The sequence below is a fragment of the Anabrus simplex genome, chromosome 4, assembly GCF_040414725.1.
Source record: "Anabrus simplex isolate iqAnaSimp1 chromosome 4, ASM4041472v1, whole genome shotgun sequence".
Taxonomy (NCBI): Eukaryota; Metazoa; Arthropoda; class Insecta; order Orthoptera; family Tettigoniidae; genus Anabrus; species Anabrus simplex.
Genome location: NC_090268.1, coordinates 287,510,338 through 287,536,829, shown reverse-complemented (window position 1 = coordinate 287,536,829; position 26,492 = coordinate 287,510,338). Strand labels below are relative to the sequence as shown.

General features: G+C 37.8%; 1 protein-coding gene across 1 annotated transcript in view; it reads right to left on the bottom strand.

Moving 5' to 3' along the window:
• LOC136871888 (uncharacterized) overlaps positions 1-26,492 on the bottom strand; it is a 606,370-nt gene that overhangs the window by 9,882 nt on the left and 569,996 nt on the right. Inside the window, exons 6-11 of the mRNA XM_067145560.2 lie at positions 25,575-25,774; positions 22,977-23,128; positions 20,784-20,960; positions 16,612-16,824; positions 14,963-15,074; positions 1,494-1,594 (exon numbers count right to left, since the gene is read on the bottom strand). Coding sequence (XP_067001661.2) covers positions 1,494-1,594; positions 14,963-15,074; positions 16,612-16,824; positions 20,784-20,960; positions 22,977-23,128; positions 25,575-25,774 — 955 coding nt within the window. The remainder of the gene's footprint in view (positions 1-1,493; positions 1,595-14,962; positions 15,075-16,611; positions 16,825-20,783; positions 20,961-22,976; positions 23,129-25,574; positions 25,775-26,492) is intronic.

The following is a 26,492-nucleotide window of genomic DNA, read 5'->3' as shown; positions in this document are numbered from 1 at the left end:
CCCTGGGTTGTTGTTGGAGCTAGTGTTGAACTGTGACTCTCGTGTCATTTTCCGATGTAAACTGTAGGTCTTGAAGGGCATGTTTCAATTCGTCAAATGTAAAAATCACATGAAACATGTCAGGACTATAGATTCTTTTTTCCTTATGTATGGCCTCCGAAGAACCCTGGTGCAGGTCTTTTGAGTTGACGTTCATGGGCGACCTGTGCATTTATGAAGATGAAATCTGATGCTAAAGACAGCACAAACATCCAGTCTTTAAGCAAATTTCACCAATGAAGGTTAAAATCTCTGACTTGGCTGGGAATAAAACCTGGGATTCCTTGGATTAAAGGCCAGCTGCTAACCAAGTTAGCCACACAACTGAACAAGACTATAGGTAGGATGCATGGACATTTTCCACCTGAATTGCTACAATGTTTCATGGACAGCATTAGCAGTAGGAGTTGGACTTTGTTGTGAAACAAAATATTTTCCAAGAGCAGTTTGGGGTGCTTTGCCATCATAGCCCACCACAACTTTCAGAATGTTTTGATTTAGCTCTCATTATTCAAAGTTGCTTCTTTCTTCAATAATTCCAATATGAGTGACCAATGCTGATCGAGAAACAATGTCATAATCATTTATCTGTGTTGGTCTAGTGTTCTAGCTTCTATGTTGGAGGGAAGTCAATATGTCTTGAGGACTGGTAATGATAGCACAGCGTCTCATTACTTGTCACAATGCCTGACCAGACAGGTTGGATTGTAGCTGACCTTACTGCAGATGCTGCAGAGCAATGGCCAACCATGTGATAGCTCTTTTGACTGTCAACAGAATTACAGGGAACCTACTGAGGGCAGATTTTCAGGTTCATTATCTGATGATGAAGTAGTGGATGCTACCTTCACACAGGTTTATCAGATGTCATCCACAATGAGACACCAATTATCTTGAATCAACACCTGGCACAATAATGTCTTGTCACTTTCTATTGTTATCCACCAAGTGGAGTGGCTGTGCGTGTTAACATGCTATGGCTGTGGAGCCAAGGTCCACATTTGGGAGATGAGTGGGTTTGAACCCCTGTCTCCTGAGATTGGTTTTCTATGGTTTCCCATTTTCACTTCCAGGCAAATGCTGGGGTAGTTACCCAATTTCATTCACCATCATTCATATCATCTTCAATAGCTCCTCAACTGAGGTTAACATCAGGAAGGGTATCCACCCATAAAAACATACCATATATTCTCACCTCATCCCCGTATCATGAAATGGGACAGATACATTTTCTGTTGTTATCCTGTCCAGCCATCACCAGTAAGGGAAGGGCTCCCTCTTGGAAATATTTTCATCATATGTTCACTTGTACCAGTCTCATGCAACAATGGTCATACACTGCTTTCATCTACATATGAATCTACCAAGTACTGATTTAATTCACAAAATTGGATCTTTACTAAATACTAAATTGAAGTCCTCTTGATTTATTCCAAGCAACAGAAGTATTGTACCTTCTCGATGTTCTGGACATAGGCAAATCACAGACGATCTAGGACCACGTAGACAGGTACCTCCCTCCTCACATGGATTAGGCTGACAAGGGTCAGGAGCCCTAAAATTGTTACAAACACACTGATATTAATTTCTTCAGTGACCATGATCATCAGGAAGTTATTTTTGTCAAAGAGGAAGTATGATTATCCAGATAAAGGGATATCTTAGTGAAGTGAATGATAAGAAAAATAAAATAAATACAGGGAATTGATGGAAGAAGCAGGTAAAAGCCATCTAATAATAGAATAAGCTAGAATAGTCATAATTGTACATACAGTTTCTATATAGATTTTAAATTTAAAGCATATCCCACATAATTTTTGTTGAATGTATAAACAAATTATACATAAGAATTAGGATATATTTCTAAGATGTAACTGGCAAATCATTTTTGAACATATTTTGCAACTTTTCTTCTATAGTTTAAATATAAAAGCTTTGCTATCTGAATTTGATTTTACTCTCATAATATTTTTTGGACTATGTTATAAATTTTATTGTTCATGCACATGATTTTACATAGTCACCCCTTTCAATTTTGTTTTGTATTCCCTACTTTTTGCCTCCACAATCCCCTGTATCACCATAGTATGTGAGGTCTTCTCATCAACAGCATGTCATCTCTGTTTGTATTTTGAGTCTAAAGTGTCTGGTACACATGCTGTTATATAAAGGCAACAGAGAAAGTAATCTTGTTGGTACATAATCCTCAGGCAAAGCCAAAAGAAAAATGAATGAATGATTAAAAAAATAAATAAATACTAGCTTACTTTTCTGTACTTCTCAGATATTTCTATTGTATATTGTATAGTAAGCATGAGACCTTTGGAAAGCTTTTAGTTGCTGATTGCTGAAATGAAGAGACATTTTGTTTTCAATTAATGTTAAAATAAGAAATTTTATCTAGAGTAATTAAGGATAATAATGAATACAGGTTGTAACTTGAATAGAATGTCATAAAGTACCACAGCCTCTAAAGATATGTTGATGACAGAGAAACCAGAACTCTATTTGGGCAATGTGTTGCTGAATTTTAATTATAATTTTGTTGGGTAAACACAGGAAGTGTGCCCAGAGATCTTTACATGCTGAAGTGCTGAATTAACTTTCTTTTGCCTTTCTGTCATCTGACTACCTCTGATGGGCTTGAACCTATAATCTTGGGATCTGAAAGCCAGTACTCTACCACTGATTCATAGATGGAACTAACCAAGCCTTATGAGTCCCTATAGAATTGAGCTGGTGTTTTACACTCTCTGGAGTCAAACTCAAGACCTATAATTTCTAATATAAATTGAGTTGAAAACACTGAGTATTCTTGGGATTCAAATTCATGACCCTCAGGTTCCAATAGAATTGAGTTGGGAAGGCTTGATGACAGACAAAATAGAACCCAGCTGATAGTGATGATTCCCCCAGCTATTAGATGTACTGTAATGAAGTTGTTTTTGAAAAAGAATAAGGTACTACAAAATTAAGCTTCATATTAAGAAGACTATCTCTGAATTCAACATATTATCCTTCAGTATAAGTGTACATAAATCCTCAAGGCTATGCCCACGGGTATTAGATCTGGAGAAGTTGTTTTGGAAAGATATATATATTTACAATTTGCTTCATGTCTCACCGACACAGATAGATCTCATGGCAATGATAGGATAGGAAAGGGCTAGGAATGGGAAGAAAACAGCCGTGGCCTTTGGTGTGACTGAAAGGGAATACAAGATACAGTACTACAAAATGAAGCTTCATGTTAAGCTCATAAATTTATTTAAAACTGAAGTGTGCTGTTTTAATTTAAACAGCTGAGTGGCTGACAGTGCAATTCACATACTATTTTTGGAGACTCAGTTTTGAGGAATGGTAAGTTTCCAAAATATCTGGCAGTAACTTTGGATTGCATATTGTCATTCAAACATCACCTTGAAAACACAGAAGCCACCGTAATATATTACAAAACCTTTGCAGGACCTCATGAGGAGCTTCTGTGATTACTTTGAGATTTTCTGCTTTCGGATAAATGCACACCCTACTTTCACTTCTACCCTCGAACCATCTGTGTACAGGATAAACTACTACTACTACTACTACTACTACTACTACTACTGCTGCTGCTGCTGCTGCTGCTGCTGCTACTACATACCGGCTAAGAACGGAGCCTCCGATAAATGGAAGTGTCCATATTCACTTTTGGGTCATTGTAAAAACCACAGAAGTACCTTACATGCTTGTCTAACAGGACAAAGAACTGAAGGTATATCAACTGCTATCCAAGCGTATACCAACCAGCTATTTTGCTTCTGGATAGGCAGCATACAGCTGACTGTACAGGGATAGCTTGGGTGAACTGGGTGAAGTGATATCTGCTGCAAATTCTCAGCTTGGTGCAATGGTGTTTGCTGACACCTCAGGTGTAAAGGCAGCACACCAGATTCAGCGAGCAGACTAGGAACCCTTACCGGGCGAGTTGGCCGTGCGCGTAGAGGCGTGCGGCTGTGAGCTTGCATCCGGGAGATAGTAGGTTCGAATCCCACTATCGGCAGCCCTGAAGATGGTTTTCCGTGGTTTCCCATTTTCACACCAGGCAAATGCTGGGGCTGCACCTTAATTAAGGCCACGGCCGCTTCCTTCCAACTCCTAGGCCTTTCCTATCCCATCGTCGCCATAAGACCTATCTGTGTCGGTGCGACGTAAAGCCCCTAGCAAAAAAAAAAAAAAAAAAAAAAAAAAGAACCCTTGCCAACCTAACTCTGCTGTGGTGGACACCCAGATGCTTTTGAGATTAACAAGACCACTTTTCCTAGCTGATAAAATAATATACTGGATAAAATATGTGTCCTATAAAAATGTAGGAGCACTGTGCTGTGAGCACCCCACGTAATGCCATTAAACTTCAAAATATTCAGTTTCTTAGTACATTTGATGTTTAATTGATGCACGTGCGGCTCCCATGATAATTTTCCATCAAAAGGGAATCCAAGAAATCGGTACATGTCAACTACAGAAAGAGTGACCTTTCCTAAATAAAGCTTCTGGCAGAAGTGAACAATAAATGTCTAATCTGTTGAAAACTGAAAGCACTATTCTACTGCCATAATATCTTGATTTAATCGTTGCTTTGGGACTGCCATATTTTTTCAGCAATAATGGTGTCTTCCACATATAGCGGCTAAATTACTGCAAAAACCCACAGCTGAGATAATACAGTTTATGGCAGTAGCAAACAATGGCACTGAGAACCAATCCCTGTGGGGTCTCCATCTTCCTGAACATGATATTGTAAATATGCCCTCCCTATTCAGTCATTGAATGGATGGAGGGCCAAAATTCTTGCAATAAAAACTGGCAAGTTACCTCGGAATTTCCACTGTTGCAGGGCTGCAAAGATGCAATATCACCATATGGTGTCATAGGCTTTCTCCAAATTAAAGAAAACAGCCACCAAATGCTGTTATCAAAGAAAAGCCTCCTGGATAGAACTTCCTAGGCTTACCAAGTGTTCAGTGGTGGAGCGAGCAACTTGAAAACCACACTGATACTCGGACAGAAGTACTCTTTTCTCCAAACACCACACAAGTTGTTAATTTACCATCCTCTCAAAGAAGTTTCACAAACATTTGGTGATATAAATAGATCTGTGCCTTCCTGCATATTTAGGATCTCTGTCGGGCTTGAGAGGAGGAATTACTATCAACTCTCACCACTGTGATGGAAACTCACCCTCTAACCAGATTCAGTTGAACACCCCCTTGTGTTTCAACATCTGGTTATGGACGTTATGTAATTGGGGACCCATGTCCTTGCAAAGCGCCAAGGCACTGCAGAGTTCCCACTCCGTAAAGGGCACGTTATAATCTTCAGAAGCATGAATGGCAAAACACTGATGATCAAGTTCTGCTTCCCACTTTACAGCAAGGAAATCAGGATGGTAATTCCTGGAACGAAATACAGCTGCGAAGTGACTTGCTAAATGATTATCAACTGGACAATACTGCTTGCAATGGAAATTTCTGGTTACAAGGTTAGTCCTCGTACACCCGAAATGCATCAAAGTTTAGTCCACATTTGAGATGACTGTGTATGTGCTGTGATGGATGTATATGCCATCATGGATGACCCATACTTTTTCCGTGAAGCGTTTTCACTCCATCGTGCCTTAGTGCAGAGCTTCTCAAATGTCACTAAATTGGCCACAGTAGGCTGCCTACAATAGAATTTATGAGGGCGACCTCGCTCTTTCATAGTTGCTGTGATATCTTAGTCCCACTAAGGAATGAGTTTTTGTCTAGGAGTGTCAGAGAGAAATGGAAGGGACTCCTCAGCAGTATTAAGAATAATATGTACGATATAAGTTCTATCGTCGTCTATGCTCCGGCTGTTCAAGTCATTAAAGATGGCTAGTGTTGTGAACTTTGGCCAATCAGCACATTTTAGAATCCATCGGGGAGGAGACTTGATGGATTTCTTTTTCAACAAAGTAAGAAGAATGGGGAAATATTTGCTGTCACAGAGGTCATCAAGTACATCCCACCAAAGCATGGAAACAAAGTACATAGCTGCACAGACTAACATCAATGTGGGAGAAGGTTCTGTGCGCTGCACTGAAGTGTGTTGGTTCTCCTGTATTCAAAATGCATAGAGCCAGCTCTCCTATCAACTTCTCCAACTGTCTTCCTCTGGGCAAAGGCATTTCAGAGCCCCAAAATGGGTGATGGGCATTAAAATCACCTAATAGGAGGAAAGGAGTTTGGAGCTGACCTGCATGGTCAATTCCATCATTGATATTCAGAGGCTGGCCTGATGGGAAATAAACATTTAAACTTTAGTTATGACAGGCAATGAAACATGTACTGCTACTGCCTCCAACTGGGTTCTTAATGGAACTGTTTTGCTGTAGGTGACAGAATGAATGAAAATACCAATGCCACCGGAAGTCCGGTTAGCATAATCCCTTTCTTTCAAGTATAGTTTTTCAAGACCCTATGATCTGGTGTGAAATTTGTTTCTTGAATACAAACTATACTCGACATGAACTGACTGATTTAGCTGGTGTAGCTCAGTAAGATGTCTGTCATAACCATTAAAATTCCATTGTAATTGTAGAATAGTGTGAACTTTAAAGAAAGTGTAAGGTCTTAGGTTGTAAATGGCAAGTCGTTTCCAAACCTAAATGCCAACATCTTCATCTGAGGATGGAGATAAGCCCTCGATATCACTAGACAAGCACTTGCAGTAGAGCAACTAATCAGCCTGAGCTACAGTGTGAGCCTTGAGCAGCAAACCACTGTAGCAAATTTTTTTAGAAGTTCGCCATAGACACCTTCAGTGTGTCGACTGAGTAGGATCGATTAAGCCAGCTGGTAGTAATCAGGAACCTAGGGAAGCTGGATCCCATCATTTCACACTGCCCACTTTCTCACGGGGTTGCACCCTGTTAAGAATCAAAAGTTAAAGACATGGGCCTAGATAGGCTTTTGGCATTTATTTGAAACCACAAAGCCATGAAGCCTGAATGCCACCTGCTCCGATCATGACCTCTGTAGCCAACCATGCAGCCAAGGCAATAACCACCTTGTCATACCACATATTGCCCGGGGTCTGATGTTACATGATACCTAGGATGGACTGACTCTTAGCTTCCACTTCTCAGTGCTATCCTACTAGTGCTCACGACAGAAACCTTTGGCTGCTGGGTTTCACCTCTATTGGCCTGGTTCATCTGTCCTTAACAAATCTGGTCACCTCAGGCTCCCATAAGGAGCCCATATTCTTGGCAAGCTTTGCAGGACACCATACCAACTGAACATGAGGCACTGAGCACCAGAACTCCCGTCCTAAATTATCCATATAGGCATTTACCCCATAGCATATACAGAGGTTAATAACAGTTGTAACGGTTCAAATCCCGTTACAAGATGATATCTGTATTTTTATTATTGTATGATTTTATCTGTATTTTATTATTATTATTATTATTATTATTATTATTATTATTATTATTATTATTATTATTATGTCAGTATTATTATTATGTTATCTGTGATATTGTACTATTATTGTAATTATCCGTTTTATTCAATTTTGCAATTGCCTGTTGCTTGCAAGATTGCACTTTGATGTATACATATATACGTATGTGTAGTATAACACTCAATACCTGTACAGTGAGAATTGTTGTATATATATCAGAGATTGGAAGTGACGTTTTTATATTGCGACACCAATGGCGATTCTGCCAAGTCATCGCCGCGCCATGGCTACGGCATTGTATTTATTTAGATATGCGCGCATCGACTCAATCGCCGCGGGGCTATTTCACCACTGGATGTAATATCTGTCGCGTAGGTGGGAGTATGTCATTGTTATTTCTGGAGATTACGTAGCGGTGTCAACCAACGTCTATATAAGGTGGATGCACATTGTAGCGTCAGTCATTACTTATACGGATGCAGTACAGTGAAGTAGTCTACTAGATCAAGAGGCCTTAGGTGGTCAGTCAACCAGTGTGAACGAGAGATGGCGAAGACTCAGTGAGCCATTATTGGTCATTGAGAGAGTGAGACCAAATGGTTGGTCCGTCACTTAGTGGAAGACGCGGACGCAAGGCTTACCAAGGAGTCAGAGAGGGCAACCCTGGACCTGCCAAGAGGTCATACCATATTGACTTACAAAGAAGTCAGATGATATGGAGAAGAAGCAGTCGCAAGGATGTATCACCACGTTAGGCGTGACACATCTACAGTAAACACCAGAGCAAAGGATTACGTCGTAATTACACTAAAAGTGTTAAAGGTACAGTCAAGTGAATCAGTGAGGGAAATATTTCGTATAAATTGTTAAATGTCCGGTCAAGAAGAATTCAAATTCATGCCTAGTTTCTTTTAGTTGCAATGTCATAATTTCATATTCTCATCTGTTTTATCGCAACAAGACTCACTATTTTTGATATATTATTTAAAGAATATATATTGTTCTATCAAACGAATTCATAGTTTCATTTCATTGACAGTAAAATATCTTAACCTCAAAATTAATGGGGAAACCGAACGCCAGTCTCCTTTTCCCAGAACTTATATGGTATGTTGTCAAAAGTAAGCTTATTACCCCACTCCCTAGAGATGGTCAAGAGTCTCATTCTATTATTGCTGTACTGAGTGACAGCTGGCGCCCTTCAAATAACGTATGTGTAAGTAAGCAGGTAACAAGTAAGTGTGAGTACAAGGTCCGACGTGTGTGTATTTTATTTAAGGAATGTTAATTTTTATAATTTCCATTTTAAATGCAGATATTCAGATTTTCAATTAAATGCAGAGTTTTATATATGTTTCAAAAGTTAGTCAGCAAGTTAGGAACATGTTCTCAATGTGGCCCCGCAACGTGGTGCACGAAGAAATTCAGAATTTGTTCTGAATGACAGCATATCATAGGTTCATTTTGGGAGGAGTATGCACAACTTAAGCCAACGGAATTATTACCGGTAAATTTCAGGACTATAATTCTGTGATATATATTTGTATTTTGGGGATATGTCAAGGGATTTGAAGAGGGAAATTAATTTGAGATCGCGTACTATCACTAGTGAACCAAAGATGGACAAGGAAGACAATAACAAGTCATGTGAGGACGAGGTCATTGCTTCTGCGGACATCCAAGGTGAAATTCAGAGTAGGGAACAGGTGAATACGATGGAAGCTTCTGAATTAATTCAGGAAAGTGCAGAAATTGAGAAGCACACTGAAACTCAAAAGGAAGTCTCAGGGGCAATGACCTTACAACATTTTAACTTGCTGATGGCCAAAATAACCGAGATTATTGAAGACTGTAAGAAAGGGACAGAAGAAATAAAGAATAGTCGTTTCGAAAAGTGTAAGGAAAAGACTGATAATGATAATAAAGAAATTAAAGAATTTTTTATTAGTAGTACTGGTGAAAATGATAAGAAACAAATGGAAGAAGTGATTGGTAGCTGCAGTAAGATGGAAAAAAAGATTGATACTAGTAATGAAAATAATAATAAACAGATGGAAGAAGTGATTGGTAGCTGTAGCAAAATGGAAGAACAGATTGATACTAGTAGTGAAAATAATAATAATAAAGAAAAGGAACAAATAATTAATAGTACTGAAAGCAGTCATAAACGGAAGGAGGAAAAGATTGATACTAGTAGTGAAAATAATAAGAAAGAGATTATAGAGATGAAAGAATTATTTAGTAGTAGTAGTAGTGAAAATAGTAATAAACGAATGGAAAAGATGAGTGAAAATAATAAGAAAGAGATGAAAGAATTAATTGATAGTAGTAATGAAAATTTTAATAAACTGTGTAACTCTCTATGTAGCAAAATGGATCAGTTTATTAGCAGTAATAACGAAAATTGTAATGCGATCATTAGTAAAATAGATTCTAAGATATTAGAGATAAATAATCAAACATGTAAGTCAACATGTAAGTTAGAAAGTAAGTCAAATGAAGAATGTGTTGAAATTGAAGGTGAAATGAAGTTGGATCGGAGCGATTTTCATACTCAAATTAAGCATGGTAAAGGAACTGGTACAGAGAATATTGTAGAATTAAGTGATAAAAGTTCTAGTAATCGGGAAGAAATTCATGAGGTAGTCGAGAAAAGATTGGACAAAATTTACAATGCAGTTAGGGAAGATACGAGGGAACAGATTAGTAGAATTGAACAAATTGAAAGCAAACTTGTGGAGGTCACTGAACTATGGAATGAACAGGAAATGCTATCACAACAGGTGAGAGAGAGAGAGGAAGAATTGCAGGAAGACGTGAGAATAGTGGAAGAGAATGCTGAAAGAGCAGCGGAAGAAGAAGAAGAAGAAGTTGTAAACTGCCAGGAAGTGATATGGCAGAAAGGTACAGGTGAGACGGCGAAAGAAGTGGTAATAGCGAGTGGTTTGTTCAGTAGGGATCTTTATTTAACCAAGTTTTCTGGAAATCAGTGTAATACTATAGAATTTGTAAAAGTAGTTGAGAAAAGATTTGCAAGTAAGTTGAGGAATAATATTATTGAATGGGAATATGTGTTGGAGATTATGTCTAATGTTTTTATCGGTGGAAGTAAAATATGGTTTCGAGTATACTGGAATAATATGTCTAATTTAGGAGAATTGAAAGACAAGTTCATTGATAGGCTTTGGGAGGAATGTGTGCTAGGGCGCGCGCGAGAGAGAGAGCGCATGATGTCTGGGGAAAGTAATATTGTAGAGAGAAGGGGGAAAATGTTAGCCGTGTATCAGAGGAGAGGGGGTGGTCATGATCCGCAGAGGATTAATAGTTGTGTTGATGGTGATAGTGGTCAGAAGAGTAACGAGAGAGAATCAGAAAATGGGAGGCGTATGGATTTGAGTTATGAGAGAGAAGGTCAGAAGAGTAATCAGAGAGAATCGGAAGATGGGAGGCGTATGTATTTGAGTTATGAGAGAGAAGGTCAGAAGAGTAATCAGAGAGAATCGGAAGATGGGAGGCGTACGGATTTGAGTTATCAGAGAGACTATGATAGTCTTAATATGAATGGTATCCAGGTGTCTTTATCGAGCCAGAGTATCTCAGATTCACAGGGAATCGGGTAAGTTAAGTGAACAGTCCGAAGGTAGAAGATGAACTGGTATTTATTATATGTAGTTATGTAGTGAAAGTAGATCTAAGTAATGTTAAGTGAGATATTTAAGTAATGACGTAGTCATAAATAATTAAGTAATTAATGGTAGCAGTAAGTTAGACGTAAGAAGTGTTCTGTAAAGTGATGTAAGTACTTGTAATGCCGAGAATGTGATGTAAGTAGTGAGGGAATAACTCCGATGATGGAAATTGTGATATGAAGAAGGTAAGTGAAGGTACTATCAGATCTTATAACAGCCGTTGGGTGAGTCAAAGTGAGTAAATAAAATAATAGCGGTACCAATCATAAGTAAAGATAATTGTAAGTTTCAACTAGGCCTTGTTGTACCAGAACTTGTGTATTCAGTTGTTTTAGGAGCTGACTTGGTTTCAAATCATGGAAGTAGAATAGACTTTAATTTAGGTAGTGTGTGTTTGTCCTGAAAAAAAACTAGCAAAGAAGTACGTGTTAATTATGATGGTCTGAGGTAAGTGTGTCGGTGACGTGTGTTCTTTGAAATATATGAGAGGTAAGTGAAGTTGTTCCTAGTGAGAGGAAATGTGTTGAAGTGTGTCAGGTGTCTATAACGACCAGTATCCGAGGGATAGTCGGTATGAGGCAGTGACGTGTGGTAATTTGAGTGAATTACAGGAGGAGTAATTGTGGTCGATGTTAGGTAAGCATCGAGATGTATTAAGTGGTAAGTGAGGAAGAACACGTATATGAACATAAATTTGTAGTAAATGACCATAGATCGTTTGTGGGAGGTAAGTACCCCAGTCAACTTAAAAATGCTAGTGACGTCTAAGAACAAATAAACATTATGCTAGATTACGGAATAATTGAACCATCTTGTAGCTATGGTATTGAACCTTTAATTATTGTTGCCAAGAAGGATGTGATTTATTGATATATGTAAGTCAATGAGGGCAAAATTGATTCAGTTTGCGTGACAGAGTGCTACTCAGAGTTCCATTTCATCATCTGCAGAGGCGGGAAATATGTTGAAGTTATTATTTTGTATCAGGGGTATTTCACTATTGTGAACCGTATCGGGAAGTGTGCATATTCCTTAAAAGATCAGGAAGGGGATATTGTCGGTATTTGTAGTATTATATATGTAAAGGAGTATTTCACTGAGATTTGTTGAAATAAGAGTAAGATGATTAAATTTTTGTAAGAAACTGGCAAAATAAAATTAACATACATGAATTAGCGTGTGAACCAAGTGTCGTATTGGTGCATTGGAAGAATAAGTGCTACATTGTCATGTTCTGTGTGACAAAACTGAGAACAGGACATTGGACAGTTATCTGCGATAACCATATGCGAGAAAAGTTCTCATATAAGTGATATTTCACAAAATATTTTGATATGTTAAAAAAAAAGGAGAAGAATGTTGTATATTGATTGAAAATTATTTGTGTGTGTTAAATCAAGTGCTATACTCTTGTGATTTGTATGAGAGAAAGAGAGAGAATGGGACACTGGACAGTTATCTACGATGGCAATGTGCGAGAAGAATTCTCATATTTGTGATATTTTATAAAATGTATGGATGTCGAAAAAGAAAATTATTGTTGTATACTCATTTAAAGTGTTTATCTGTGTCAGTGTTATATATATAATTTTGTTCATAAATCAATCGATTCTTTGTTCTTCGATTTATTTATGAGGGAGGCGAATTGTAACGGTTCAAATCCCGTTACAAGATGATATCTGTATTTTTATTATTGTATGATTTTATCTGTATTTTATTATTATTATTATTATTATTATTATTATTATTATTATTATTATTATTATTATTATTATTATTATTATTATGTCAGTATTATTATTATGTTATCTGTGATATTGTACTATTATTGTAATTATCCGTTTTATTCAATTTTGCAATTGCCTGTTGCTTGCAAGATTGCACTTTGATGTATACATATATACGTATGTGTAGTATAACACTCAATACCTGTACAGTGAGAATTGTTGTATATATATCAGAGATTGGAAGTGACGTTGTTATATTGCGACACCAATGGCGATTCTGCCAAGTCATCGCCGCGCCATGGCTACGGCATTGTATTTATTTAGATATGCGCGCATCGACTCAATCGCCGCGGGGCTATTTCACCACTGGATGTAATATCTGTCGCGTAGGTGGGAGTATGTCATTGTTATTTCTGGAGATTACGTAGCGGTGTCAACCAACGTCTATATAAGGTGGATGCACATTGTAGCGTCAGTCATTACTTATACGGATGCAGTACAGTGAAGTAGTCTACTAGATCAAGAGGCCTTAGGTGGTCAGCCAACCAGTGTGAACGAGAGATGGCGAAGACTCAGTGAGCCATTATTGGTCATTGAGAGAGTGAGACCAAATGGTTGGTCCGTCACTTAGTGGAAGACGCGGACGCAAGGCTTACCAAGGAGTCAGAGAGGGCAACCCTGGACCTGCCAAGAGGTCATACCATATTGACTTACAAAGAAGTCAGATGATATGGAGAAGAAGCAGTCGCAAGGATGTATCACCACGTTAGGCGTGACACATCTACAGTAAACACCAGAGCAAAGGATTACGTCGTAATTACACTAAAAGTGTTAAAGGTACAGTCAAGTGAATCAGTGAGGGAAATATTTCGTATAAATTGTTAAATGTCCGGTCAAGAAGAATTCAAATTCATGCCTAGTTTCTTTTAGTTGCAATGTCATAATTTCATATTCTCATCTGTTTTATCGCAACAAGACTCACTATTTTTGATATATTATTTAAAGAATATATATTGTTCTATCAAACGAATTCATAGTTTCATTTCATTGACAGTAAAATATCTTAACTTCAAAATTAATGGGGAAACCGAACGCCAGTCTCCTTTTCCCAGAACTTATATGGTATGTTGTCAAAAGTAAGCTTATTACCCCACTCCCTAGAGATGGTCAAGAGTCTCATTCTATTATTGCTGTACTGAGTGACAGCTGGCGCCCTTCAAATAACGTATGTGTAAGTAAGCAGGTAACAAGTAAGTGTGAGTACAAGGTCCGACGTGTGTGTATTTTATTTAAGGAATGTTAATTTTTATAATTTCCATTTTAAATGCAGATATTCAGATTTTCAATTAAATGCAGAGTTTTATATATGTTTCAAAAGTTAGTCAGCAAGTTAGGAACAAGTTACACAGTATTAAAAAATAAATAAATTGATAATAATATGCTCTGGCATTCAGCTGTGCAGGGATCTATGTTGTCAGCATGGCGCTCCCACCCGACAAGTTGTGGATTATTTATTGCCTATAGGTTGTGGACATCGTCTGGGTTTTTGAGTATGATTGCACACATAAGAAGCCCTTCCCCCAGGAGTATGCACATAAATTATGATTGGTCTATAACTATAAATTTTGATCGGTCTACAACTAACCCTCTAGAGGAGACCGACAACTACATGAACCTTTTAGTCGCCTCTTATGACACGCAGGGGAACCGCAGATTTATTCTTCATCTGTGGCCCCCATTCACAGGGGTATATGAGTGTCGAGCTCAAGCGTATGAAGAAGTTTCAGACTTTCTTCTCATAACACAGTCTGCCACTCAGTGGATAGAGTCACTGGATCTACAAATTCAAGTATTTCTTTGTTCACTTGATATGTGTACTTGTATATTAGTATAAATATTTTGTTCAATTTTAAAATTCTATTGTTACTTCATGTACTGTATGCTACTAAATAAACAAACAAACAAATAAAATTCAGGATTATCCTCAGTTTTTCTGTATGAGTGTACCAGTACATAAATCCTATAGGTTATAATAACAACCTGCGAGCTGCCCACAGCCTGTGATCTCTATGTCTGCGGCGTGATGCACGATGCCTTGTAGGGCTCGGTAATGGTTGTGGCTGTTCTGCTTGTGGCTGCCTCTCATGAATTCCTATAATAACACAAGAATGTTTTAATACATGAAATATATTAAAACTGGGTAACATTCTTATCTTTCTAGTAGATGTGAGATCATTTAGTACTTGATAAAGGAGGCACTAAACACTGAAACTCAGTTTTTCAAATACCGTATCTATTTTATGAAAGACTTGTCACTAATGTGAATCTCAACTTCTAAACATTTTGGCCAATAGCTGTCTCTGATGCATGAATTGTGACTATAGAAACATATTTGCAAACTCCTGAGCTCATGAAATTTACTATTGGCAGCTTAGATGAGAGCAAGATCATGCTAGAGGAAAATATTCAGTATACTCAAGATGGCAGACAATATGCTTTAAAGTTAGTTTATATTCAAATGATTTTTGGTTTGTTGCGACCTTTAGATGTTTTTCTCACATCTTTCTGCTTGATTACTACATTCATTTCAATAATATATTCCAAAATATTTAATGGGGTACACATTTGTGCAACATCACTAAGTGTCTGTGAAATGGATAATTTGTCTGATGCTAAATCTAAGTTATTGAGACTATTTGTTAAGAAAGTTAGTAAACGAACTTTACTTCACTTCCTCTGGTCTTTTGTCTGAAGACTTAAATTAAGCTTTTTCTGGTCTTTTGTCCAAAGACGTAAATTAAGTTTTTGTATTATGTGGTTGTATTTTATTCCTGGATCATGAAACTGCTAAATATGCTTTTGTTTATATCATTCCATAACATTCAACTACACAGCTCTTATACTGGATGAAAAGTAATGGCACCATCATACTCCGTGAGGTTATTCTGTACGAAACACGTAACAACCTGTGTATGACACTCTTCATGGATTAACCAACGTTTGTGCCAGAAAAGAATAATTATTATGAAATGTTTGCAATGATCTTCTGCACTCATGGCTTGGAGCACAAGGCAAACAGCTGTACAAAGGGAAAGATAAAAGTTTCTTTAACAATGGCATGTCTGTCTATTTGTTATAAATGCATTTAGCCAAAATATTGCATAAATCACATAATTATATCATGCAACATTGCAACCAGTGTTGTGTGCCTTTCACAAACTCAGAATGCCAGTAGAGGGGCCGACAAGGTTGGATGGCCAGTGGAGGAGCCAAGAAGTCATGAGGGGATGACAGCATGGTCAGGTGTTGTTGTGTACATGTGATGCAAATGTTTGGTCACACCACAGCTGTTTAGCATGTATATGGGCTTGTACCAGTAGCAGTGACATTGCTATTTGTATTGCAGAGCAACCACTATTTTATTAAAAACTATTAAAACTGCAGGTGTGGAACTTCCTCTTCTTAATATTCATTAGAGATTTTATTCTGCTAATAGAGTTACCATCCACCCTGTATGCATCCAAGAGAGATATTCACTAAGTTTTTAATCTGCAATGAAAGTTGTGCAATTATTTGTAGAGCTTTATTTTTTAAGTAAATTCTATTCCTTGCAATCAACCAGTTCACAAATCTTCAACTGTTCATATTTTTATCATACCCATGAAATATAAAGAGAATAAATTCCATACCTTGACAACTGGGGTCAACAGTGCTGTTCCATCCTCCAGACTGGCAGGAAATCACAGATAAATTACTTTGAGAATCAGGTATTGCATATCCAGGATCGCATACGTAGCGGCACTCCGTGTTCTCGGGGAGTAGATACTCATTACCTTCACCTGTAGTCTTGCAGCTCAGACGACCGTGCTCAGGACTCATTGGCAGCGGACACCCAGTTATAGCTGTAACAGTTATAAACAATGATGACTACTTATCTATCTAAGGCATAGTCTAGAAGAATAGCTTGCAAAAGCTGCATATAACATGGTATAAAATGACCTAGCTACAAGTATGAAACTTAATCCCTAGGCTGGTTAGATTGATTTCTTTATAATCCAACACAACAAGATTTTTGACATTCAATAATTCAGAAATTTTGTAATTTTCTGTAATATATGTGTCATTTACTATAGACAGTTACAATTGGTACTCAAACCACTTGAGAGTATGTAATTAATAGCCATTATTGTTGAGGTTACAGTCCATTGAATGGTATGATGCAGCATCCACATCATCCTAACCTGTGCTAATGTTTTATCTTTGTGACTATTGTAGCCAAGATCAGCTCTAATCTGTTTGTCTTATTCATTCCCTGGCCAACACTTACTGACTTAACTCTCATACTTCTCTCCAACAAGTTCTGGATATTCATCAACACCCTATTTCTTCTTCTGGTCAAATACTGCCAAGTTCAACAACAACAACATTATTTAATCATTTTTTTATATGTAGCAGAAAGAAGACAAAGCAGAAAGATGGCAGGAGCATATCCAACAGTTGTATCAAGGTAAAGATGTAGATAATTTGGTTCTGGAACATGAAGAGGCTGTTGATGCAGATGAAATGGGAGACCTAATTTTGAGGTCAGAGTTTGACAGAGCTGTGAGTGACCTAAATAGGAACAAGGCACCTGGAATTGATGACATTCCCTCTGAATTACTGACTGCCTTAGGAGAAACCAGCATGGCAAGGTTATTTCATTTAGTGTGCAAGATGTATGAGACAGGAGAAGTCCCATCCGATTTTCGGCAGAATATTGTTATACCTATTCCCAAGAAAGCCGGAGCTGACAGGTGTGAAAACTACCGCACCATTAGTTTAGTAACTCATGCCTGCAAAATTTTAACACATATTATTTACAGAAGAAGGGGAAAAACAAGTTGAAGCTGAGTTGGGAGAAGATCATTTTGGCTTCAGAAGAAATGTAGGAACACATGAAGCAATCCTGACTTTACGTCTGATCTTAGAGGATCGAATCAAGAAGGACAAGTCCACGTACATGGCATTCGTAGATCTAGAAAAGGCATTCGATAATGTTGATTGGACCAAGCTATTTATGTTTCTGAAGATGATAGGGATCAGATACCGAGAACGAAGAATTATCTACAATCTGTATAAAAATCAGTCTGCAGTGATAAGAATCGAGGCTTTGAAAAGAAGCAGCAATCCAGAAAGGAGTGAGGCAAGGCTGCAGTTTGCCCCCTCTCCTTTTTAATGTTTACATAGAACAGGCAGTAAAGGAAATCAAAGAGAAATTTGGAAAGGGAATCACAGTCCAAGGAGAGGAAATCAAAACCTTGAGATTTTCCGATGATATTGTTATTTTATCTGAGACTGCAGAAGATCTCGAGAAGTTGCTGAATGGTATGGATGAAGTCTTGGGTAAGGAGTACCAGATGAAAATAAATAAGTCCAAAACAAAAGTAATGAATGAAGGCAGGTGATGTAGGAAACATTAGATTAGTTAATGAAGTCTTAAAGGAAGTAGATGAATATTGTTACTTGGGTAATAAAATAACTAACGATGCCAGAAGTAAGGAGGACATAAAATGCAGACTAGCATAAGCAAAGAAGAGCTTTCTTAAGAAAAGAAATTTGCTCACTTCAGACATTGATATCGGAATCAGAAAGATGTTTTTGAAGTCTTTCGTGTGGAGCATGGCATTGTATGGAAGTGGAACATGGACGATAACTAGCTCAGAAAGAAAGAGAATAGAAGCTTCTGAAATGTGGTGTTACAGAAGAATGTTGAAGGTGAGATGGATAGATCAAATCACGAATGAAGAGATACTGAATCAAATTGGTGAGAGGAGATTGATTTGGCTAAATTTGACGAGAAGAAGAGATAGAATGATAGGACACATCTTAAGACACCCAGGATTTGTTCAGTTGGTTTTTGAAGGAAGTGTAGGTGGTAAGAACGGTAGGGGTGGACCAAGGTATGAATATGACAAGCAGATTAGAGCAGATGTAGGATGCAATAGTTATGTAGAAATGAAAAGGTTAGCACAGGATAGGGTGGCATGGAGAGCTGCATAAAACCTGTCTATGGACTGATGACTCAAACAGACAGTATCTACCCAGTTTATTATTCATTTTTTTAAATAACAGTTCATTTCAAAGGCATTACTTTTTACCAATTATTTTGTATGTTACATACACAAGACCAAATGAGCTCAATGGGATTGAAATGGCAGGAATGAGGAGGCAATCATATAATTCCATGCCCCAAACTTGTGATATATTCATCATTTGTTTTGGGAATGATAATAACTGATTGTAAAAATGAGTAGGTATCTTTCCCTTTATTACTTTCTTTTCCCTTTCAAGGATGAGATGGTATATAATGAAAGCCTTCCAAAGAGAGACAATGATTGCAGATTTGTTTGGAATAGACTGGAAAAGTGTGCTGAATAGTTTATAATAGGATCAGCAATGAATACAGGAAATTGCATAGTAGTGTGTAGAGCCTTTTAAAAATCTCTACAATGAAACCTGAAGGTGTGACACTGGCTTCTCACTAAGGAGAGAAAGAATAGGGTAATGTAAAGTACATGCAGAATAAAGTAGCTGGACTGTGCAATGTTTGGGTTGGAATATATAGTAGTGGTTTAAACCTTTGTGAGGATCAGAAAATAAATATACATTTGAAACTGGTACTATAAACACTATGAACATCCTTAAGCTGAAATGTATGTATGTATGTCCATCCCTTGGCCCTGTTTTGTGATGTGGGATCGGGGATGAGGTGATATGAAATTATGACATGCTTTCATGGGCAGGTGCCCTTTCTGTCGCCAACTTCAGTTGAGGAGCTAATGAAGATGGTATGAATGATGGTGGATGAAATTTGATAAGAAGGTGGAAGAATTGGCTGTGGTCTATGGATAGAAACTGTCTCGGCATTTACCTGGAAGTGAAAATGGGAAATGACAGAAAACCATTCTAAGGGCAGCCAAAAATAGGGTTCAGAACCATTCGTCTTCCGAATGCAGAGCTTGGCTCCATAGCCATAGTGCGTTGACATGCACAGCCACTCCATTCCATGAAGGTAAATACATATACTTATCCAAATTAAATACATAGTTCATTGTAACCAGTACTTTGGGAGATCACAAGCGTTAGGCATTGCATGCATCAGTTCTCTCATGTGCATGTAATGGTACAGGCTGCAGACAACTGACTGTCATAGTTTGCTCTTCACTGTGTTCGCACAGAGTAGATTCACACCCTATTTTTTCAAATTGGTCCTGGACCATCCAACTCCTGAGTGTAACCTGTTGAGTGATCATTTACTCTGGACTGCCAAGATTTCAACCGGAATTTTGGTGTGCAGTGAAGTCTTCTGTGGAATGAAGGAAACAACTGTTTGATTGGAGCCATGGGGTTGCTGGTACACACAAAGACCTCTGAATTTGATGCCATAGACTTCTCATGTCTGCCTGAAACTTCTCAACAGATATCTGGAAGCGGGATACCTGCTAGGCAGTTTACATTTTTATTCACGTAGATCTCAGACAATCTCAGGTGTCATTTTAAGATCATCAGAGGGGGACAGGCTTATTCTGCTGCTGAGTAGCAAAGGGCTAAAGCAGAGTTTCATTGTACGAGGATCTGCTCCCCACCAGCTAGCACCAGAAGTAAAATATTGTTCCTTGCTGATTCCTTCCATTTGGTGCTCATGAAGTGTGCCCTTTAAGGGCTTGATAAGAGTTAGTCCAAGATATTTGAGAGCCTCATTGATGTTAACTATAAATAGGAGACTTGAATACTTTCAGTGGATTTACTGAGTCTTCCCAACTGAATGCTGGAAGGCAGAACAGTCTAATAAATTTATTTGTGGGGAGTGATTTCTACTTACCTTCACAGTATGGCACAGGATGTGACCACTCCAGGCTTTCTACACACTCAACAACTTCATGTCCTTTCAGTTGGAAGCCCTGGTAACAGGACAGCTGACATTTTGATCCCCAGATGTTACCCTTGGAGCAATGAGCGATCATGTACTTGGGTAGAACCAGTGGAGGACATTTCCTTACTGAAAATAACAATTCATCAACATACAAAGAAAATTGGAACATATTATTTTGCAACTTAAATACATACTGTACTCATTTATCTTTTGTACTACCAGTAACCATAAAGTAAATGACTGAAGGCAGGTAACAGACTACATGAAAGAATGGATCATTTGTTACTCTTACAATTATGATTGTGACAATGATTACTGTTTAAATGGGGCTTAGAATTAACCCGTAGACAGTTTTTACATCCTGTGCTTCCTTGTTAGTGTTTATGGTAGTTTAAAAACTGAGGGGGAGATATGGTGTTTTACTTAAACACTGGACAGACTCATTATTTGACTGACTGCTCTATTTATGAAAGGGTTAGTTGCTATGTTAACAACCAAAATCAACAACTTCCAAATTAGATAGCTCTTCATTTGATCTTCATAGGGCCGAGAGATTCCTGTTCTAGACTTTGCACCAAGAAAGACTTTAAGACAGAGCTTGCAACCAAAGCTGATATCAGCTGGACAGCTATCAAATACTCACTCAATCACTTGTAGAAATTCTAATTTATTATACTAAGGCAATTCCTTTGAATAACACGTATTCTCAAGATATTCTTTATTCTTATAACTATATATTTTTCTTTGAAAGGTTTCAGCTAAAAGAATTTAAACTTTTTCAGCATAGTTTTTATGCATTTTATTTATTTTTATTTGTTTTGTAATTGTGGTAAAGCAGTATTAAATGCTGACTATCTGTGCTGGGATTCAATACAATGACCTTCAACATGAAGGTTGAATGCTAAATTTGAATACCAGTACATTTCATTGCTGGAGTTTTGGCACCAATTCATGAGACTGTGAATCATCCAACTTCTCTTTGAAATATAAATCACAAAAGAGAACAATAAAAATAATTTTGAAGCTGTTTACTGTAATAATGTAATTTGTCTTAATGAGCCGATATTCTTATTCTTTTGCCTCTTAAAACAATAATCATCACCACCTTCTTTAGGAAACAAAGCAAGGATAAGAGAAGACAAATCCATTCTTTATTTTCCACTCCTCATATTTGTCTGTCAATAGACCTGTCTAAGACAAATGTGTTCTGTATCTTTGATTACATTACCGACTGATTTTTTCAAAAGTCAATCAATCAATCCATCCTGATCTGCATTTAAGGCAGTTGCCCATGTGGCAGATTGCCTATCTGTTGTTTTCCTAGCCTTTTCTTAAATGATTTCAATGACATTGGAAATTTATTGAACATCTCCCTTGGTAAGTTATTCCAATCCCTAACTCCCCTTCCTATAAATGAATATTTGCCCCAATTTGTCCTCTTGTATTCCAACTTTATCTTCATACTGTGATCTTTCCTACTTTTAAAGACACCACTCACACTTATTCGTCTATTAATGTCATTCCACGCCATTTCTCCGCTGACAGCTCGGAACATACCACTCATGATGTAGATGTTGATTCCCATAGCACACGAGGGCGAAACGCAGGCAACCAAGAATGAGTTAGCTGGAAAATTTATAATGTCCAATAACGGACCATTATATTGGTAACATACCACTCAGTCAAGCAGCTCGTCTCCTTAACCCCAGTTCTTCCCAGTCCAAACTTTGCAACATTTTTGTAACGCTACTCTTTTGTCGTAAATCACCCAGAACAAATCGAGCTGCTTTTCTTTGGATTTTTTCCAGTTCTTGAATCAAGTAATCCTGGTGAGGGTCCCATACACTGGAACAATACTCTAGTTGGGGTCTTACGAGAGACTTATATGCCCTCTCCTTTACATCCTTACTACAATCCCTAAACACACATCCTTTATTTACAATCCCTTTTATGTGATTACCCCAGTGAAGATCTTTCCTTATGTTAACACCCAAATACTTACATGTTTTTTAAGTTGTGAGATACCAACATTTCTAAACTATACAGTCCATTGCTACAATTTTTACTGGTGTTCTACTAAACCATCTGATCTGGCCTTCTATATTTCTCTAATGAATCGTCTTGGGGCAGGATTGTACTTACCAATGACAGCGTACTTCATGCGGCAGACTTGCAGCTGTTTATGACGGTACATCAGTCTCCCTACCATCACATGGCTTCCCTCCTCGGCCAGAGTTCCAGGTTTTGGACCATGGATCCACTCCATTCTCAACTCATGAAGCTTAAAGCGGGCACTGAGAAAACAATAATGAATTTAACAGTTCCTACGCATTTGATAGTTAATAAGCAATTATGCAACATGAACTTTGTTTATAATATTTGTGATAATACATATGGATTCTTAATTATATGAAGAACCAAGGTCAAAAATAAGTACACATGAGTTACTTTAAAAGCGAAGGTATTTCATCTGGGACTTGGAGAGACTATGATGTTAGGACTCTGAAAAGTCTTTGGTTCTTTTCGAGGAAAACTTTTAACAGTCTGACATTGCTTCCACTTCTATCAGATAGCCCTACCTTTCTTTCATTTTTCCTGTTTGACTTTTTTTGCATAACTCATTCCCCTCTAATGTTTATACTTTTAGCAGGGCTGAATTTAACCATTGCAATGCCTCTGGGCTCAAATAATTTTGCGTCCCCTTCCTTAAACTTGATAAGACAAAATTGCAGTAGAATTCTTTGAAGGTAAAATATCAAACATTAATGCCATTAAATAATAATAATAATAATAATAATAATAATAATAATAATAATAATAATAATAATAATAATAATAATAATAATAATAATAATACCAGCAGAGAGAGCAGACGACTATCAACTGTGCACAATTCACTACTGTCTTTTAAATATTGACACATAATCATGATTAAAGCGGAAATTGTCATGTTCCATTAACTGCTGATTCCCGTGCTTCCAATCATTGAAGCCAATTGTTGCAAATTGGGATGTCTCTCCAAAAAGTTTACAAGGACTGCAGGAATAAACCAAATATTCATGTTTCATAATGTCTCCCTTTAAAAGCTTTCTTTCAAACAGCACTTTCGTCAGAAACCATTAAATCCCTGGATACATCTGCATAGAATTACAGAAATTGTCCTTATTCTGTTTCACTCCATTTTTAGCATAGTCTATATTATTATTATTATTATTATTATTATTATTATTATTATTATTAATAATAATTTATTATTCATAAGCCATAAGTCGTCCCCTCTTAGTCAGATCTTGTTCTCTTCCTACCCCGACAGTATTAGGTTTGCGAGGCCGGCGATTCCTTTTTACGCCCTTCGTGGCCTTTTCATTTATTTTGCTAATACCTTCATTCTTTGAAGTATTGGACCTGTTCCGTTTTCTTTCTGATTTGTGTTAAGAAAGGATGTACTTCCACTTAAAAACAATAATTACCAACTCCACCCACTTACTGTACATGTGTACTAGATTTTACCTCGTGTGGGTTCGGGTTATATCCACAGTATTTCCTGCTGTTTTATGAGGCGACTAAACGGAGTGATCCGCAGAGGCTTTGAACTTGGGAGCGTAGCTTGTCTATCACAGGATTCCTAGCTGAGCCTAACCTTGCTTCCACCTGCTTGTCCAAGCATCCTCGCATTTACTTTTCTTATCCGACCTCTCTTTGTGTACTCTTGTTCTTTTCCGATCGCGAGGGTAAGAGACTTGTGTGGCCTAGAAAGTACCTACTTCACGCCAGGGTGCGAAATCGGAAATAAATGGTGGTGGTGGTGGTGGTGGGGGGAGGAACAGAGGGCTTAACTACTAGTGTTTATTTCATGTAGTATTTCGCGGGGGAGGGGGGGTTAAATTTTTGCTGTAATTTAATTACCCCTCCACCCAGACAAATGTATATAGTAGATCTTTTTGTTTAAATTTTGTTGTTATAACCAGAATGATAAACATTAGAACATTATTGCAATCAGCTGAAAAGTTTTGAGAGACTGTCGCTTTCTTACGAAAGGTCAGACGAGGTGCGATTTGTCCTGATTTATTGCTTTATTAGTGGAACCTTCCTCTATCAGGGCTAAGTTTTGACTTAAAAAAATGTGTCGGTTTGTACACTGCTTAAGTGAATATTGTCCTATTGGCTACTTATCGGAAACACATCCTCTTCAAGAAGTACAGGAGTGGTGTAAGCTCGAGCTACTTACAGAAATGACAAAGGAGGAGAGCTTCAAGTAATTTATATTTTTTCCCGGGTTTCAGATGGACTAGGTTGCAGGCTCGTATTACCACTGCTGCGTTGCTTTATTGTTGAAGGTCTGGCAGTCACTTGAATTATTGCTGATTTCATAAAAATATGTACAGTAAAAATAATTAATTTCAGTCATAAATTATATACGTTCTATATTTTCCTCATAATTTTATAATGAAAGAATCCCCCCCCCCCCTGGGCAATTTTAGTGGGGGGGGGCCTTTGAGATAAAATCGTCGGTGGGGGGGGGAATCCCTCCCTTCCCCCCGTGATTTCGCACCCTCCTCCACGCTCTTTGTGGCTCTTCCCTTTTACGGATACTTTTATTGTTCGAATTGTCTGACCTCCTTCCTTTTCTCTTCTGGTTAGAGTTAATAGTGGGGGTGGGGGTGGCGAGGTTATCTATTGGTACTTCCTCTTAAAGCAATAATCACTACACACATGACCATCATCAGTGCACTCAATTACCTGTGGTGACAGGTCTTCAGCTCTGGCTGCTCAACTACCACCTGCTCACGTCCTCTGTTAGCGACTACAGCACGATCATCTGGACAGCGAATGCACGGTATCGTGAGATCAGTGGCGGGGGCGTCTTGAAGGTACCATTCTCCCTGCCTTGGCTGGACCTTGCGTTGAGACACTGATGAGTTCATGCTGCCGCGATAAGTCTGTAACAACAACACTACATACTATACGAGGCATTGCATGTGACATCGGACAGTTAAGAAAATTAGTACGGTACTTTCTGAATAGTGAAATAACATTTTAGAAACATATAATGGGGGATACTCTTTTCTGCTCAGTATCAGATTTCTCTGTTCAACAGTCTTCATTATGACAATAGTATGTTGGTAGGGTTCCCAGTTATGAGAAATAAAATTACCGGCAGCCCCCTCACAAATTTCCCTTGATACCTACAAGTGTTCGCAGTTCAGCCTATAGGTAGTTGGGTACACAATGTTTGAAATGAAAAGAGTTTTTTAAATTAACTAAACAGGATAATAGGCAAACAAACATGGTGAAAGAAATGAGAAACTTTTCAGTATTCAAAATGTTATTACTAGGGCTATTACCAGTATCATTTACTCTTCATACTCCTTAAGAATTCTTATAACCGAGGAAGATAATTCCATTTTAATCCTTGAAATATAGTAGAATATGACAAGTTAATGATAAAAAGTCACATTATATGGTTTTTGAAGTCCACTTCCGTAACGTAATGGTTAGAGATATTTGCTGCTACCGTCGTTGGAGGCCCAGGTTCGATTCCTGGTACCAACATAAATTTATGATTAAAAATGTACATGCAGCTCACCTTGGAGGTGTGCCCTAAAATAACTTCATCGACTCGGGGCGGGAACACAAATTTTCGTATTTTGTATATTT